The sequence below is a fragment of the Bacillus rossius genome, chromosome 5 (assembly GCF_032445375.1).
Source record: "Bacillus rossius redtenbacheri isolate Brsri chromosome 5, Brsri_v3, whole genome shotgun sequence".
NCBI lineage: Eukaryota > Metazoa > Arthropoda > Insecta > Phasmatodea > Bacillidae > Bacillus > Bacillus rossius.
The window spans coordinates 67,632,029-67,647,354 of NC_086333.1; the positions used below are offsets into that span (position 1 = coordinate 67,632,029).

A 15,326-nucleotide genomic window follows, 5' to 3' on the forward strand; every position below is an offset into this window, starting at 1 on the left:
ATGTAACTAACCTTACCTAATGGAAAATTTCTGTTATTTAGACATTCACGCGCACACGGCAAAATATAAAATGGCGACGGTCAAATTAATACACACGTCTGGTATAGCAAAATAAGAACGGCCATATCTCCAAATGTATTTGGAATTTTTTATCTCCGCAGGCGGTTCTGAAAAGAGGACGTAAGATAGCATATAATGAAAGTTATTTCATATTTGTAAGATTTTTTTTGGCGCTAATCCGTACAATACATATTTACCATATCTCAGACCAACACATTAAAGAATAATTCTAAAAGCTAGACTCAATGAACTGTACACATTTTATATGATTTATATCATTTTTATTTTATTTTTATGAACAGGTTTAAAACATCACAGAATTGTGTAGCTGTTGTCTGGCAACCTCATGCAATATAGTTTATATAACACCTGGAATACATATATAAATGCCCAACATTTAAAAAACCTACTTCTATGTATTTTTTTTGGAAGAAATAATATTTTTGTTTCTAAACTCACCATTTAAACATCAACAATGAGACAAACCCATAAAAATTTATAATAAAATATATTTTTCTGTTAGGTAAACTTTGCACAAAACTAGCAAGTATTGCTAATTGGACCCCTCAAAGGAATTATCACGTTTTCCCACTGAAACAAATCAATGGTGGAGTTAACAAAGATATAACACTTTCAGACAGACAGAACAATTTTACCTCCCTCCTTCACATTTCTCCTTTAGTAGTCCAAATTGGCTTTAGGCCTGGTCTTGACGTAAACATATGCAGCAATGAGAACAAATACAGCTGCTAGTGACGGCAGCACAATAGTGAAGAAATTCTTTTTGTTCTCTATGAAGTCTTTCTTTCTCTCTCGTTTCTGCTTGCTCGTTTCTTTCACCTTTCCTTTCAGCTGACGCATCGCGACTTACCTGAAAATAAATAATGTGATTTTAGTTTCCTCCTCATTCTTTTGAATGTAAATTTGATTTCTATAAAAATTTAGTGCTGGGCTGATGTGGTTTTTTTCTACTCCAAATTGGATAATCCAGTTACCAATTCTACTTAATTATGCCTCAGAACACAAAAATTATGCAATTGCTAATTTAACAAATTTCAGGTTTCTTAAGTTTTTATTAATTATTCATACAGATCTTAGAAATGAATCAGCTTTAGTATATTAAAATTACAAAATATTTAAAGCTGTTAGTTTATTTTAAGGCACCCACATAGGAAAATTGTACCACAAAGCAGCTCAATACATAAACTAAATTAAAAAAAATCTTATTTTATTGCACAAAAAAAGCTGTGAAAAAATATTTAATTAAATTTTGGGGAGAAAAATAAGTTAAAGGGTCACTATAAGTGTTTTAGTAATCCCAAGAAAATACTAGTGTTTTTTTAAGTTGAGATCAGATTAAATTAAAAATAGCAAATTATTCTATTGATTGTGATTCTGTAGATTGTGAAAATATATTAGGCCTATTAACAAATTTGATAGTAAGAAAATATTGATTTTTTTATTTTATTTCAACCCCTGTTTTTAAGTTAATAGTTTCTTTAATCAAAAACTGTTTCAGCCAAATGTTTTGGAGAATGTTTAGAATTTTTGCAATAAATTATAATTATAATGGATTTGATTGCATACCTACTAAACAAGTTATGATTATATTTTGTCTAACAATCCATGTTATTTCCACCCCTTGCAGTAATTGTTGGTTACATAAAAATTTATCTAAGACAAATGTTTTAGACAATAATTAGAAATTTAAATTAAATAAGAGCAGATTGGATAATGTAAGTGATCAAAAAATGTTCAAAGCCAAATTTTGAGATAATTTTTAATTTACGAGTACAATTGATTATTATAGATTTTACAAGTTACCTAATAAGAGATTAAGGAATTTTTTTTCCGTTAACCCTTGTTTATTTTATATCACCCTTAGCAGCAATGGCTGGTTGTATAAAAATTGTTTCAGACAAAAGTTTTAGCTATTATTTATAAGGTTTACAAACAGTTTGAACGGATTGGATAGTGTACTTTACTAAGGGAGTTGTGAATATTATTTGTCCTCCAACCTTTGTTTTTTCCATCCCTTGCAGCTGTTGTTGGTCATATCAAAAATATATTATATGAAGCGATATTCATCATATTATGGGAGCCTGTTGACACTACTTGTTTACCAGCCAAAATTCATTTTACTGCAACTGTATTCCAAATGAAAAATTCTAATTCTGAAATCCATTTTGGTATTCCTTATTTGCACATCCCAAAATCATTGAAATTTTGGCTTTAAATTTAGCCAAGTTGATTCTGAAAAAATTTTCCATGAATTTTTTTTTTTTTTTTTTAAATTTCATGTAAGTCATAAATTCTACAATTTATTAGTGAACCTATTAAATCATAAGCTAAGAACAGTGGTGAGGCGTGAGGTTTACATGAGGGGAAGCAACAACTCCGTTCGCCCCAAAACTTGACCGGAGGGTGGGGGCTCTCCCCCGGGAAAATATGGATTTCAAGGTAAAAAAGGGTGCTATTTAAGTAGTTTTATTAACTGAACAATGACTATTCCACAGGTAGAAATATAGACTTTTTTTTTTAAATTATAAATTATTTTTGAAAAATAATGTTTGACTTACATTATTATGATAATAAAATACCTACTCTACATTATTTATATACTAAGTGGGAGTGTAGTATCATCGATATCTGGTACAAAATATATAAACAGACAACACATACCAAAATAAGTAGGTACTTAAAATAAAGAGAAGAACCTCATAAAAATAGAATAGTAAAAATTAAATATTGGTATTTTTCGTACCAACACAAAAGAAATTATCTTCATACGTGATCAGAAACTCTGTTAACTGGTACGTGTACCAAGAAACTGGCACGTCAATAATACCATTCCTGAAACGCCACCTCGCCACCTGCCGTGCGGAACTGTAGCGGACATAGCAGAAGCAGTCGGCGGAAGAATTCCACGGTCTGCTTCGGCCATGTTCGCTTCAGTTCGGCAAGAAAGCGTTACCTTCGTAGCTTCTACCACGTATTTTTACAGTCAATCCCCTCCTCGAACCTTTGTACCATGCCACCCCCCCTTCCGAAAGGAAACTATTGCGGCAGCCTTCCTGCTGAAAGCGGTCCTACCAGCGCTTCTAAACCTAGCAACGCTTCTAAAACAGCATGTTTTGTGTGTCAACGAGTTCTTTTCTTATAGCACGCAGCGCACAGTATTGGGTCCCAAGAAGATAGTGCAAAAAAATACATATACCTAACTGCACGAGCCAAAGTAAAATACTATTCTGAATAAAATATTTATTTAAAAAATACAATGTCTGGAAACTGCCTGGGCAAGCACTGCTTGCCTTGCTTGACCTGACGAGACGCCACTGGCTAAGAAAGGTATGAGACACCCTTAATAATTTATCAAATAGGTGTGTTCCAGTAAATAAATTATGACAAACATGATATGTACTGTTTACTAACTGCACAGCACAGGGCAAGACACGTAGAGGATAGTTGTGTGCAGCCTATAGGCTAGGAACATATATATGGGTTACATACGTTTAATAGGCTTTTTCTCAACACCTCCCTATTATCCAAATTTTTTGCTTATTCTACGTTCTGCTGGCCCATTTATGTTGGATAAGTGAGACTCTACCGTACACAAAGTGTATCAAAATCTAGTGAATCAAAATGACACACACCTACAACATAATCAAATAAGAAATGTCCATGGTATAAGGTACGGAATCATTCAAGCACACGCTTGGATAGTGATTTATAGACACAATGGTGAAAATATTAACTTTAACCTCCTAATGCATATAATTTATTTATGCAATACATTCCGTACAGCCTTTTATTATAGTAGAGACCGTGACGTTATGGAAAAAATTAACTTTACGTGTATGTACATGATTGACTGATTGTTGCTGCAGTTGTGGAAGTACACTATATTCCTGGCCAATACACACTCTTCATCCAAGCTATTCCATTCCCCCATTGTTCTTGTAACCAACGAGTTTTTCCCCCTCTTTGTCCTCATTCTCTCTAAGTACCTTCTTGGAGTGCTCCCTCCTGCTTCTAAGTTTCCTCCGCCCTTCCCCACTCATCAACCACGCTGCCCATCTTCGATCTTTTACTCTCCCATATCATTTCCCTCACTTTCTCTGACGGACCTTTCCATTATTTACTGTTTCTCATAACTCAGTCGGATTTTTTAAAACACTGTTTTCAGGGTGAAAAGAGTAATGTCTTTAGTGTTCAAATACCCAAAATTTGGAATAAGCAACGATGAGACAATTCACCAGGAATTCAACGGTTACGCCGTATGAAAGTCTTCCTATTCGCTACACTTCAGTTTGAAATGTGGTAAATGCACACTGCTCCTGCTGGATTTCTATTTGCCTCTCCGTACACCACTTACACATTGGCCGTTTCTATGCAAATTAAGTCGGCCCTGCTACTGCTGTTAGTCAAATCTGTAATCTCAGCACAACATAATCACTAACAGTCAACACTGCACTAATCGCCCAAAGCCAAACGTATAAAAGTATGTACCCAAACCAACCATTCACTGTGCAGTATACCCAGTGGCGTAGCCAGGATTTGTCTATGGGGGGTGTTAATAAGAAGCATGGCCCCCACCCCCGGTGTATTAAAGCGGGTGGTCGGGGGGTCCTCCCCCGGGAAAATTTGGATTTTAAGGTGTAAAATAGTGCTATTTTAGCAGTTTTCGGTACTTAAATTTAAATATTGTAATGGTAAAAAAATTATTAATTTTAATATGGAATTTGTTTGATGATGAATAAGAAATTAATTGAAGATTCGGTGCTAAGGGGGGGGGTTTGAACCCCTAAAACCCCCCCCTGGCTACGCCCCTGAGTATACCAGACTGCTTGCTGCTGTTAGCGCACAAAGCTAACTAAACTTATACGCCAGCCCGGCTCGTCTACTTCCCCGGTGGAGTCAGAATACTTCTATCATGGGGGAGGGGATACCTCGAAATCCTGAAAAATCTATCATTCGCACCAACAAATGAAACGTGGTTAAATTTCACCCCCCCCCCCCCCCCCCCGCCCACAATCCATCTAAATGAAATTCTGCGTACAATACTACTTATCATCGCCAGTGTTATTACAACATCAACCTCATCATTTACCGCCCGAAATAAATCACCACACTTAAATTTTACCAGCATAATCGCAGACAATGTAAAGGCGATGTCTGCAACTACTACTTGCTACTAGTCATGATACACCATACAGATATTTACAATATTTAATATATAGCTGCGATTGGGTACAAAGTGCCCGGTGGCAAGCATTCTCCCTACTTCCCCCTCACTCTCCTTCTGAACTGGTCCACACTCCCAGCTGCCACACACTCCTCCTCCAGCCTATTCCATTCCCCTACTGTCCTCACGACCATCACATTTTTTCCCCTTTCTGTTCTCCTCCTCTCTTTGAAAACCTTCCTAGTATTTTCCTTCCTACTTCTAGGCATTCCCATTTTGACTTTTCCCCCCAGCTCTCCCCATCCTCCCACTCCACTCAGCACCTGGTACATCTTGACCAATCTCTCCTTCTGTCTTCTATCCTTTAAGCTCTCCCATCTCATTCCTATCATCAACGACTGACAAATAAACCAAAGTTCTAAACACTTACGTACGGCAGCAATGATTAATTCGTACAAAATGTTACGCAAATGCAACCATCCACGCCAACCCAACAACACACTTCGACTCACAAAACAATGTTTCGTAAACATATGGGTCCCAATGACGTAAGCAGTTACGTACCAAAGATATACGCACCGACCGACCTCAGTGAGATATCACAACAAACATAATAAACCAGTATAATTTAAAAAAAAACAAGGAGATAAAATGCATTTGCTAATCTTCACGTAATTATTACATGTTCTCAAACATTAAAAATTATTGTGATCACACAGAATTAAAAAAAATATATATATACCTTTTTATTAACTTAAATGTTGGGTACTTTTTACTTTATACGTTTGTTACATGTTGGCTTGACTGTAAAGTAGGGTTTGTCTTTGGTGAAAAATGTGTTTGTTTTCTATTTTTTAATTTAGCTAGCAGAAGCTAAAGGAACGTTAATTGTCAATAGTCATATGGTCGAGTAAAGCTTGTTATGTTAGTTTTTGAAGTGTGAAATGAGTTCAGAAAATCCCGATGGCGTTCAAGAAGAGAATAGGAGAAATTCGCAGCAGCAGAAACTACCACACAAAGAAATTTTACAGATTTTGGTTTCCAGGGGTAATGATGACCCTAAAAAAATATCTGTGTTTTCAAACTTCAAAGAATTTATTTGCGGATGGGGTGCAGCGTTTATTAACGTATCAGTGACATATCCTGTAAACAAGTTAATTTTCAGGCAGGTAAATACTAAAATTAATGTCTTAGTCGCTCAGCAATGACCAAAATTCCATAATTGTTATCAAAATATTAAGCTTGATAATTTACTAAAACAATTCAATAGTCTTATAGTAATAAAATGTATCTTATATACATCAAAAGTATTGAATTATGAATCGAGCTACTGCTAGGCACAAGCCCATTGGCTAATAATCCTTATTTTTTTCTTATTTCACACAATAGTACGATAAATGCAATACTAACAAAATATTACATTATGATGCAGTTTTTACCTAAGCAACGAACTAAAATAAAAGATTATACAAATTTTTTTTCTAGCCATTTTATTTACATTACACACATGAACACATCAATATATACAAGTTTTTTTTATCAATTAGAATAAAGTTAAGTATTTAACATTCTTTTTGGAAATAGTAGGGCATGAAAAAATATATTTCATAGCATAATTTAGTAATAAAACTTATCAAAGAAATCTCAGATTAATTTATAATTCAGTAATAAAACATTAAAAAAATATACATATATTAATATCACCAATGCACCACTGTAATCATCAATATTCTGGCAAACTTTTCAGTAACATTATGCTTGTAATGGCATGGAAATATAAAATCTGAGGATTTTGTTACACTGATGTCAGATATTTTGATTATTGTATTCTCTTCCTGAAATGTCATAACTCATACTTCTTGTATATGTTCTCCAATAATTTAATTATCAGTAAATTTTATCCCTTTTTATGCTTCTTCTGAGAACTTCTTAGGACGTTTTCCTGCTTGTGTAGAGCCCCCCCCCCTCAGCACACACACACTATATTGTTACAGAGTTACTATTTTACACTATACATTCCTGAAAATGTATAAAAAAAAATTACAAAACACTTTCCAGATGAATAATAAGTATTATTTTTAGAACTCATAAATCCAAGTAAAAATTCGCTTCCCCCCCTCCCCCCCTTCTCCTAGAATAGCTTAATTGAGCTTTCAACTACATATTGCATACCTATAAACCTCTAATTTTTTATCACAGCTGACTCAAAGCACCCCAGAAAATAAATATTAAACCTGGCCTCAAAATACATGCAGCCACTTTTACGTAGTCTCCATTAGACTGTAAATTTTAAAACAATGACTTTTTTTTTTAATCTTAAAAAAAAAAATGCACCAACTAAACAGTTATTGAACAAGTTGTCACACAAATATTACAAAAGATAAGATGGCAAAAAAGAGCGTAGGTTTATATTTTCAATTGAAAATAAAAAAGTAGCTAAAATACTTTTTTTTTTTGCTTCAAAAAATAATCGCTATTTGGAAACAGTAATGCACACATACCTACATACAACATTAAAATATTTATGTAATTTTGGATTTTTAATGAAAGTAAAAATTCTGAATTATTTTGAGGTACCAATTATACAAGTGTCTTGAGACCTAGGGCTTACTACCGTCATTACAGAAAATACAAAATAGTGAGTCATGCTCCACTTTTGGCTTGGTAACTTTGTAGGGTTGTTTATCTGAAGATATGTTTCCCCATTAAATTTATGCCCAGTAATCTCCAAACAGAGGAGCAAGAATGTGAATTAAGGATGGTGTGGTTTGGCACATGCAGTGTTGTGCACATGTTCACGAGGAGGGTTCTGTGACAGATGATACACAACATCGGCGTGAACCACGCGGTGAGCCAGCTGTCCAGCGAGGGGGCGTACTTCCTGTACCGCGGGATCCTGCCGCCCCTGTGCCAGAAGACGGTCGCGCTGTCGCTCATGTTCGGCGTCTACGAGGACTGCCGGAGGGCGCTGGTGGCAGCGCGGGCGCCTGAACTGGCCGCGAGGACGGGCGCTGCCGTCGCCGCCGGCGCGGTCGAGGCCTGCATCATGCCGTTCGAGCGGGTTCAGACGCTGCTGCAGGACCACCGGTTCGACCGCCACTTCAGGAACACGGTCCACACCTTCCGGGTCGTCGCCGCCGACTACGGCCTCTCCGAGTTCTACCGGGGGTTCGTCCCCGTGCTGTTGCGCAACTGCGGCGCCAGCACGGTGTTCTTCGTGGCCCGCGACGAGGTGAAATCCCTGTTCCCGGCGAGTGGAACGTGGTGGGGTGAGATCTCGGAGTTGTTTGTCAGCGGAGCTGTTATCGGGGCGGCGGCGAGCACAATTTTCTATCCGTTCAACGTCATCAAAGTACACGTGCAGAGCAAGCTGGGAGGAAAATTTGAAAGCACCATCAAGTTCACTATCCAAATGGTACGCGAACACGGCGTTAGAAGTTTGTATAGGGGCGTACACCTTAACTACACACGGGCTTTTGTCAGTTGGGGCATTATCAACGCATCCTATGAATACTTGAAAACTGTAATTTAGTATGGCAGATGTAAATATGTGATTAAGAATGAGAAGAAAATATTATTTTTATGGGTTTGTTTGTTCTGTCCTCTGCAATACGCTGTGACATATTACTACAATCATGTGATCAGTATTTGTAATGTACATGTAATTCCATAAATGTGGTGCTTAGACAAGAGGACTTGTTTATGTGAGGATTGCCTTTAGGTAAGAACCTAAGATTAAGTTTATAATAAACTTGGGGGCTGTGTTTTGCTTTAGCTCAGATTTGAGTAAAAGGATATAAAAGAATAAAAATCGTGTTTTTAAGTATTCAAAAAATACATATTTCAGTACCTATCAGGAATTTAGGTAAAAATAAAAATGTTAAGCTTGTCTTGTAGGTGTGGAAATTGTCACTAGTTGGTATGTTTCAAAATGTTTGACATGTACTTCTCAAACCATATAACTTTTTAGCTTTTTAGAGCATATACAGTTATACCAATCAGGGATGTGTCTGATGCATAAGCAAAATGTTGGAACTATTTGATTTTCACTACATGGGAACATTTAAAGAATCAGTATATTTACAGATTTTCATAATTTCAACATTTCCTATTATTTCACTTGTAAAATTTACAGTAGCAATCTCTCACCAATTGTGTAGGTTTTTTTGTTAATTAATTAATTAATTTTCAATTAGACTTACTACTTCCAGAAATATTCATTACCTAATATGTTTTAACTGTGTATTATAACTACAATGCCAGTGTCATCACAAAGTAATAAAATCTTATTTTTCTTTTGCCTTTACACAGTTTGTGTAACTTTGACGTAAGAAAATTTGAATCGGATTCCACCAATTTGGATTGTATTTATGTTACAGTGATAAATCCAAATCATAATATAACTGAATCTACAGTGGTAAATTTCTGGATCGTCAGTCTGATGCAAAATCTGCATTTAAGTGAATCTCCACATCCCTAAAACAGGAGTTTAGCTTGTTACCATTTTATGACTGAATATACTCAACTTTAGACAGAAATAAGTTTCCCAGTACGGTATTTCTGTGTGAGTAAATCATAACTGCATTTAGCTGCTATCCACTTTTCGGAGTACAGATTGTCAATTACTGCAGTGGGAGGTTTTTATTCCGGTATTCTATGGTTTGGCACATTCCATAATCCGGCACCAATCAGTCCGTTCATGTTATGTTTCGAGTGGATTCCGGACGTTGATCTTGGCAGTCAGGTCGCATAGTTGTCTCCGATTTTATTGTTACTGTCAGTTTTCATTTCAGTTTATTGTTTCCTGTTTAGTAGCAGGTTAAATTTCACATTTCACATCTTCATGCTTGTTATTCCCATGAAAAATTTATTGACGTTCAATAATCCGACGAAAACGCTAATTCAGCATGGTCATGTTCCCAACGTGCCCGATTAAAGACCTTTCAGTGTTACTGTAGATGGAAGTTTATGCCTTTAAAGATGATGAATTTTAAGATGATGGCCATCTCTTTCATAACACAAATTTTCTTGTCTGTGTGAGAAACTGCTAGCTAAAAGAATAGGCCTTGGTTATTATTGTGAGATTAAGTTGTTTTTTTTGTAAATTGTGTTTATACATTTTTTTTAATTTTTGAAATCATGATACCTGCTTTATTCATAAAATTGTGTTTCAGATACATACTTATGTATTGGTTTTTCTGAAGTTTGTATTTTGGAGAAATAATGAAAGCATTATTGTGTACAAAACTTTAAAAAAAGAGAGGTGTTAATCACAGTGAACAAATGTGAAATAATAGAAGAAATAGAGATATCCAACTTCTGTAAAATCTTTCTGACTGATAAAACTCAGGGCAATAAAGAAAAACTAGAATCTTGACACAGGAATTAATATTTTAAAAAATGTTTCATGTATGGCATTTTATTGTTATATAAATTGCTTTTATTAGCATATTAGTTACATTATTTTGCTCAAATTACATAATGGAGCTTACTTGTGTTGTAGTTGTGCTTACAGAGTTTATTTAGCTTTGTACATGTGTAGTTAGGTATTACAAATTATACACCAGTATTAGAAGAGGTTACAGAGAATTTGTTTGTACATGAAATGTTAAATGTGCATGTTCACCTAACATAACAGGGTTTCATACTGTGTGTGCAGTATTATGACTTGTGTGGTTAGTGGCACATGCCAATTGTTAGGGTGATCCAGTTAAAGAACTGCCATGGTACTCTGTTTCTGAATAGTTGCTTATTGCTCATCCTTTAGAGAGGATGGGTGTGGTCTGAGGTTATGAGGCTTTGTGCAGTTTCAGGCTGTTTTTAGTTAATAACTCTTGTGTTTCAGAATCGGAATGTTGTAGAATCACATGCGGTTGGAATGTATTGTTTTGGCATTTTATAATTTGAAACTTGTATAACTCAAACTGTGATGTATTATTTTGGAAAAGAGCTAGTCAAACAAATAATTATTTATTAGAAGGAATTTTCATTTCTTTGCAGTAAATATGCAATTTTTGAGTTTAGGCCCATCACACATGGGCTGATTTAAACCTGCTATCAGAGATGAAGGATATGCAAGGGTTATGGTTTGTATCGCCCACCGATGAGTGCCTTGATGTCTGCAGTTTGCATTACAATCAAAACAGAAGTCAAGTCTAACAGGCATTTTGTTTAGCGAAAAGTTGTATGTGAGCGCACACTTACAATGTATCATTTGATTTGCCATCAGTTCCTTTCCTGCTAGCTCTGAATTCAGCCACATTTCTACCAAACAAAGCTTTGATTTTCTTATATGATGTCAAAATTTGCCTCTAGCTGCCAACATTTGAGTTGGATGTCCTACATCTGCAGAAATGAAGACACTCTGTCAAAAGAAAGTCAAAAACTGAAATTCTGATTTGTAAGTACAGTACACTCCCGATTATCCGCGAAATTAAATAGCAGGGCCACCGCGGATATTGAAAAGCGCAGATAATCCGCAAAAGAGCCAAAAATGGGAAACAAAAAAGGAAACTTAAACTTCAACCTAAAAAACCAAACATTTATGTTCAATAAAAGTTACAATTAACAGTAAAAATTTTTTAAATGATGCTAAAATTTTAATATTTTTCTGAATAATTAACATACATTTCAGTAATGTAAACTTAAAAGTGCTCAACCATATGACTATAAACAAAGTGCGACAGAGACAAAATTAGCAACGCATGCCAGCCTACTGTGTGAGTTCCGAGAAGGCCTGTGGCGTTTTACTGTATACTGCACACAATACACTCGTCAGTGGAGTTCAATTTTGCTCACGTGTAATAAAATACAGATTTACATATGTGCTGTATTTTTTCGTAGCATGTGCGGATAGTCTGTACCGCGGATCATCCGCCCGCGGATAATAGGGAGTTTACTGTACCTAAGTAAAACTTTTGTTGTTATGATCATGCAGTCTTTCATAGAGAGAAGGAACACACTTTAAACTTGTAAAATTGGGTGAACCCAGTTATTGCAAGTTTTTCGTACCCTTTTATTTCTCAAATAACGGGTACAGTTGGTATTGTCTCAGACTAAGCGTAGGGCAATTTCATTTTCAAAAATTGACAATCTCTTCAAGGCTGTTTTTTTTATCCTGTGCAGATTGGAGAATGGTCACTCCTGCCTGATCCGGTGCTGTAAAAAAAATGAAATAGAAATGGAGCGTGTGCTGTATCTATCTGCTTCCTGCGAAAACGGACTCTTGATCAGAGTCCAATATTTAGCAACCTATGTGTGGCGGGTCTTAGGCTATCTATGAGTTTGCTCTTGTGTTTAATAAATGATTTACAAACTATAACCAATTTTCATTATTGGCATTTTGTTTGCTCTGAAATTTAAAAATCATCAATTGACTGCAGTGTTAATTTTTTGCCTGTGTAGAAAGTGAATACCTACACATAAATAAAGTTATTATGATAAACCATTGTATACTTAAGTCATAAACTTCCTTTATTACTTAAATACCATAATATTTTTTTTAATTCTTACATAGATGTAAAGTGTATCTTGATGTGTGTAATAGAAGGGAAGAAAACAGTTACTTCTCTGATGTTCTCCAAATGTTTCTGGTTATTCCTGAGAAAAAAATCCCTGCATGTAAACTTTTTTTTTATAATGAGACAAGCAATTTTATTCACAGTTTTGCTTACTTACTGAATTCCTGTTACCAAATCAGCACTTATAATATATTTTTTTTTTACTTTATGGAATTCAAACAAAAGAGATTAATTTCTCGGTTGATTACTATGCTTTGAGACAGCAAGAAACACTATCATGCAAGACGAGCTTCCTTCTCCTTGATGTCTAGCGAAGCCCTCTTGTGATCGTGAGAGAACATCCGGCATCCCACATAAAAACAGTGACTGCCTGTACAACACATCGAATAAAAAAATTAATTACTGAGTCAACTACAATGTCTTGAGACAGTTGAGAAATGTTATCATGCAAGAGGAACTGTATTCTCATTGATGTCTAGCGAAACCCACCTCTTGCATCGTGAGTGAGCATCCCACATCCCATATGAAAAATAAATTATATTTACCGTCACGCAACATGCAGCGACATCTGTTGTTGCAAAACAGAACTACTGAGCAAGAGTCTCCCTGATGGATTACTCAAATTTTTATATAAGTACCTGTTTCTAATTAACTAACATGGATCCTGGTTCATTGCCTGCATCTGCATCGGAAGAACACTGCTGTAGATACTGCAGCAAGGAATTTGTCCTGACAAGAAATGCTAGATGTCATGAGAAGAATGATTGGTTAAAATCCCACTACGCAAAAAGTTAAGCTGTGATCTGTGTAGCAGGTTGTTTACACAAATTGATAGATTAAAAAGACACACAGAACTTGTAAAGCCAAGCCCACTTGAGATTGAGAACATTGATAAGGCCACTGCACAAAGAACTTAAATTGAAGGATGCTGATGATTTAAGGAAGACTGAAACCTATGGAAGTATCATTACAGTGAAAAGTGAGAATACAATCAAGACCATCTCAAGTAGATCATCCATAATTTGAAAAAATGATGGACACTTAAAAACGAAGATTTTAGACGATAAAGAAGCTTCGACGTCAACAATTTTGAATTCTTACAGTAATCCAGGTAACGATGCTGACTTCAACGATGATGGTGACAGTGATGACAAAACCAAACACTGTGATTAAGCACTTAAAGCAGGTTAAGATCGATGACTGTGATGAAGCCTCGAGACTAAAACAATGGAAACGACGTGATAAAATTAATTATTCCGGTAAAGCTTACATAATCACAGGGACAATAGTGATCTTAAAAATATGTATAACAAACATTCCAGGAAGATTATGACAAAAGAAGAGATTGATTACCTATACATCATGAAAAGATCTAACACATTGGTTGATCGTCTGAGACTACTGATAGCATCGATTAGTGGAGGAAACTACTTGTACCTCAACAAAGTAGCCTTAATATTCGAAGAACTGAGAAAAACTGGTTATATACAATAATGACTTGTTTTACCTGCATTTGTATAAAATTAAAAAAAAAAATCATATTTTTGATTTTAAAATAATGGTTTTATTTCTCGGTTTCTGATTTCTAAATAAGACCGAGTTCTTGTGATTGCATGTTTAATGTGTGTGTTGCATGTTTGGTGTGTACATTACATGTCCGTTGTGTGTATTTTGTGTTCTTTTCTTTTGTTGAATGTGTGTCGTTTCGTTAAATGTGCCTATTTAGTCAAGTCTGTAGTTAGCTCTGAATATGTAATGGTTCAAAACCTATTGATTTTGATAAAACTTTTTCAGAGATCCGTGGTCATTTAGTAAGCGTAAAACATCTTCCATTGGTCTTATTGCTTGTAATTGATTTTATAGATACTTTAGTGCCGGTAGTTCGAAGACGGTCTTGACAGGTATCTTATAGAGTCGTTTTTTCGTAGAGAGAATGATTATTAAACCCCAAGGAAAATAATAGTAAATAGAATTTAAAATTTATTTTTGGCTTTAGTTACTCATCACTGGTAGTGAATTTGACCCAAGGACGGATATTGATTGAATAATCATTATTTCAATAAGTAATTTTTTTGACGAATTTTGGTAATTAAATGACATTACATTCTGTATAGTCATGCCTGTACGCGCTTAGCTTGGCTTCGCCCACATCACAATAAGGTGGGGAAAATCAGGGGAATAAAAATTAAGTCTGGATTAAAGCCAACTTTAGCATAATCATTTTATGATTTTTCCAAATGAAAACATTTTTGGAAGTGCCGTCCGCCACTGTCTCGTGTTCGAGATCGGGCGCAAGTCCTAGCGGGGTGGCTGGCTTTCTTAGAGATTTCTGTTCCGGGAGGGCGCCAGGCTAGCTCGGTGTCTAACCGTGTGATGGTCGTGGGTTCGTTGCCCCAGCGTGGCCCGCTAGAACCGTCGGCGGTGATGGAATTTGTTTCCTGATTAGGTTGGGTTGTTTAGGTTACTTTACATACACTGTTCTGGTTGTTCTACGGGTCGCACGTCGCGCACGGGAGGTGCGGGGTGGACGTTTTATTGCTCACGATTTACACTGGTTCATT

General features: G+C 35.7%; 1 protein-coding gene and 1 long non-coding RNA gene across 4 annotated transcripts; one reads left to right on the forward strand and one right to left on the reverse strand.

Moving 5' to 3' along the window:
* Positions 1-319: 319 nt before the first annotated feature.
* Positions 320-5,818, reverse strand: LOC134531947 (uncharacterized). Its single transcript, XR_010075099.1, has 2 exons — positions 5,676-5,818; positions 320-931 (listed from the first exon to the last, which is right to left on the reverse strand). It is a non-coding gene; the product is annotated as an uncharacterized LOC134531947 (long non-coding RNA).
* Positions 5,819-6,067: 249 nt separating this feature from the next.
* Positions 6,068-12,829, forward strand: LOC134531948 (mitochondrial nicotinamide adenine dinucleotide transporter SLC25A51). 3 transcript variants are annotated; one of them, XM_063368036.1, is made up of 2 exons: positions 6,068-6,414; positions 8,064-12,829. In XM_063368036.1, the coding sequence occupies exons 1-2, from the start codon at positions 6,190-6,192 to the stop codon at positions 8,775-8,777; spliced, it is 939 nt and encodes a 312-aa protein (XP_063224106.1). In that variant the 5' UTR covers positions 6,068-6,189; the 3' UTR covers positions 8,778-12,829. The 3 variants fall into 3 exon arrangements, with proteins under 3 accessions (XP_063224106.1, XP_063224107.1, XP_063224110.1); XM_063368037.1 differs by having other exon boundaries at positions 6,068-6,292; XM_063368040.1 differs by having other exon boundaries at positions 6,321-6,410.
* The last annotated feature ends 2,497 nt before the right edge of the window (positions 12,830-15,326 follow it).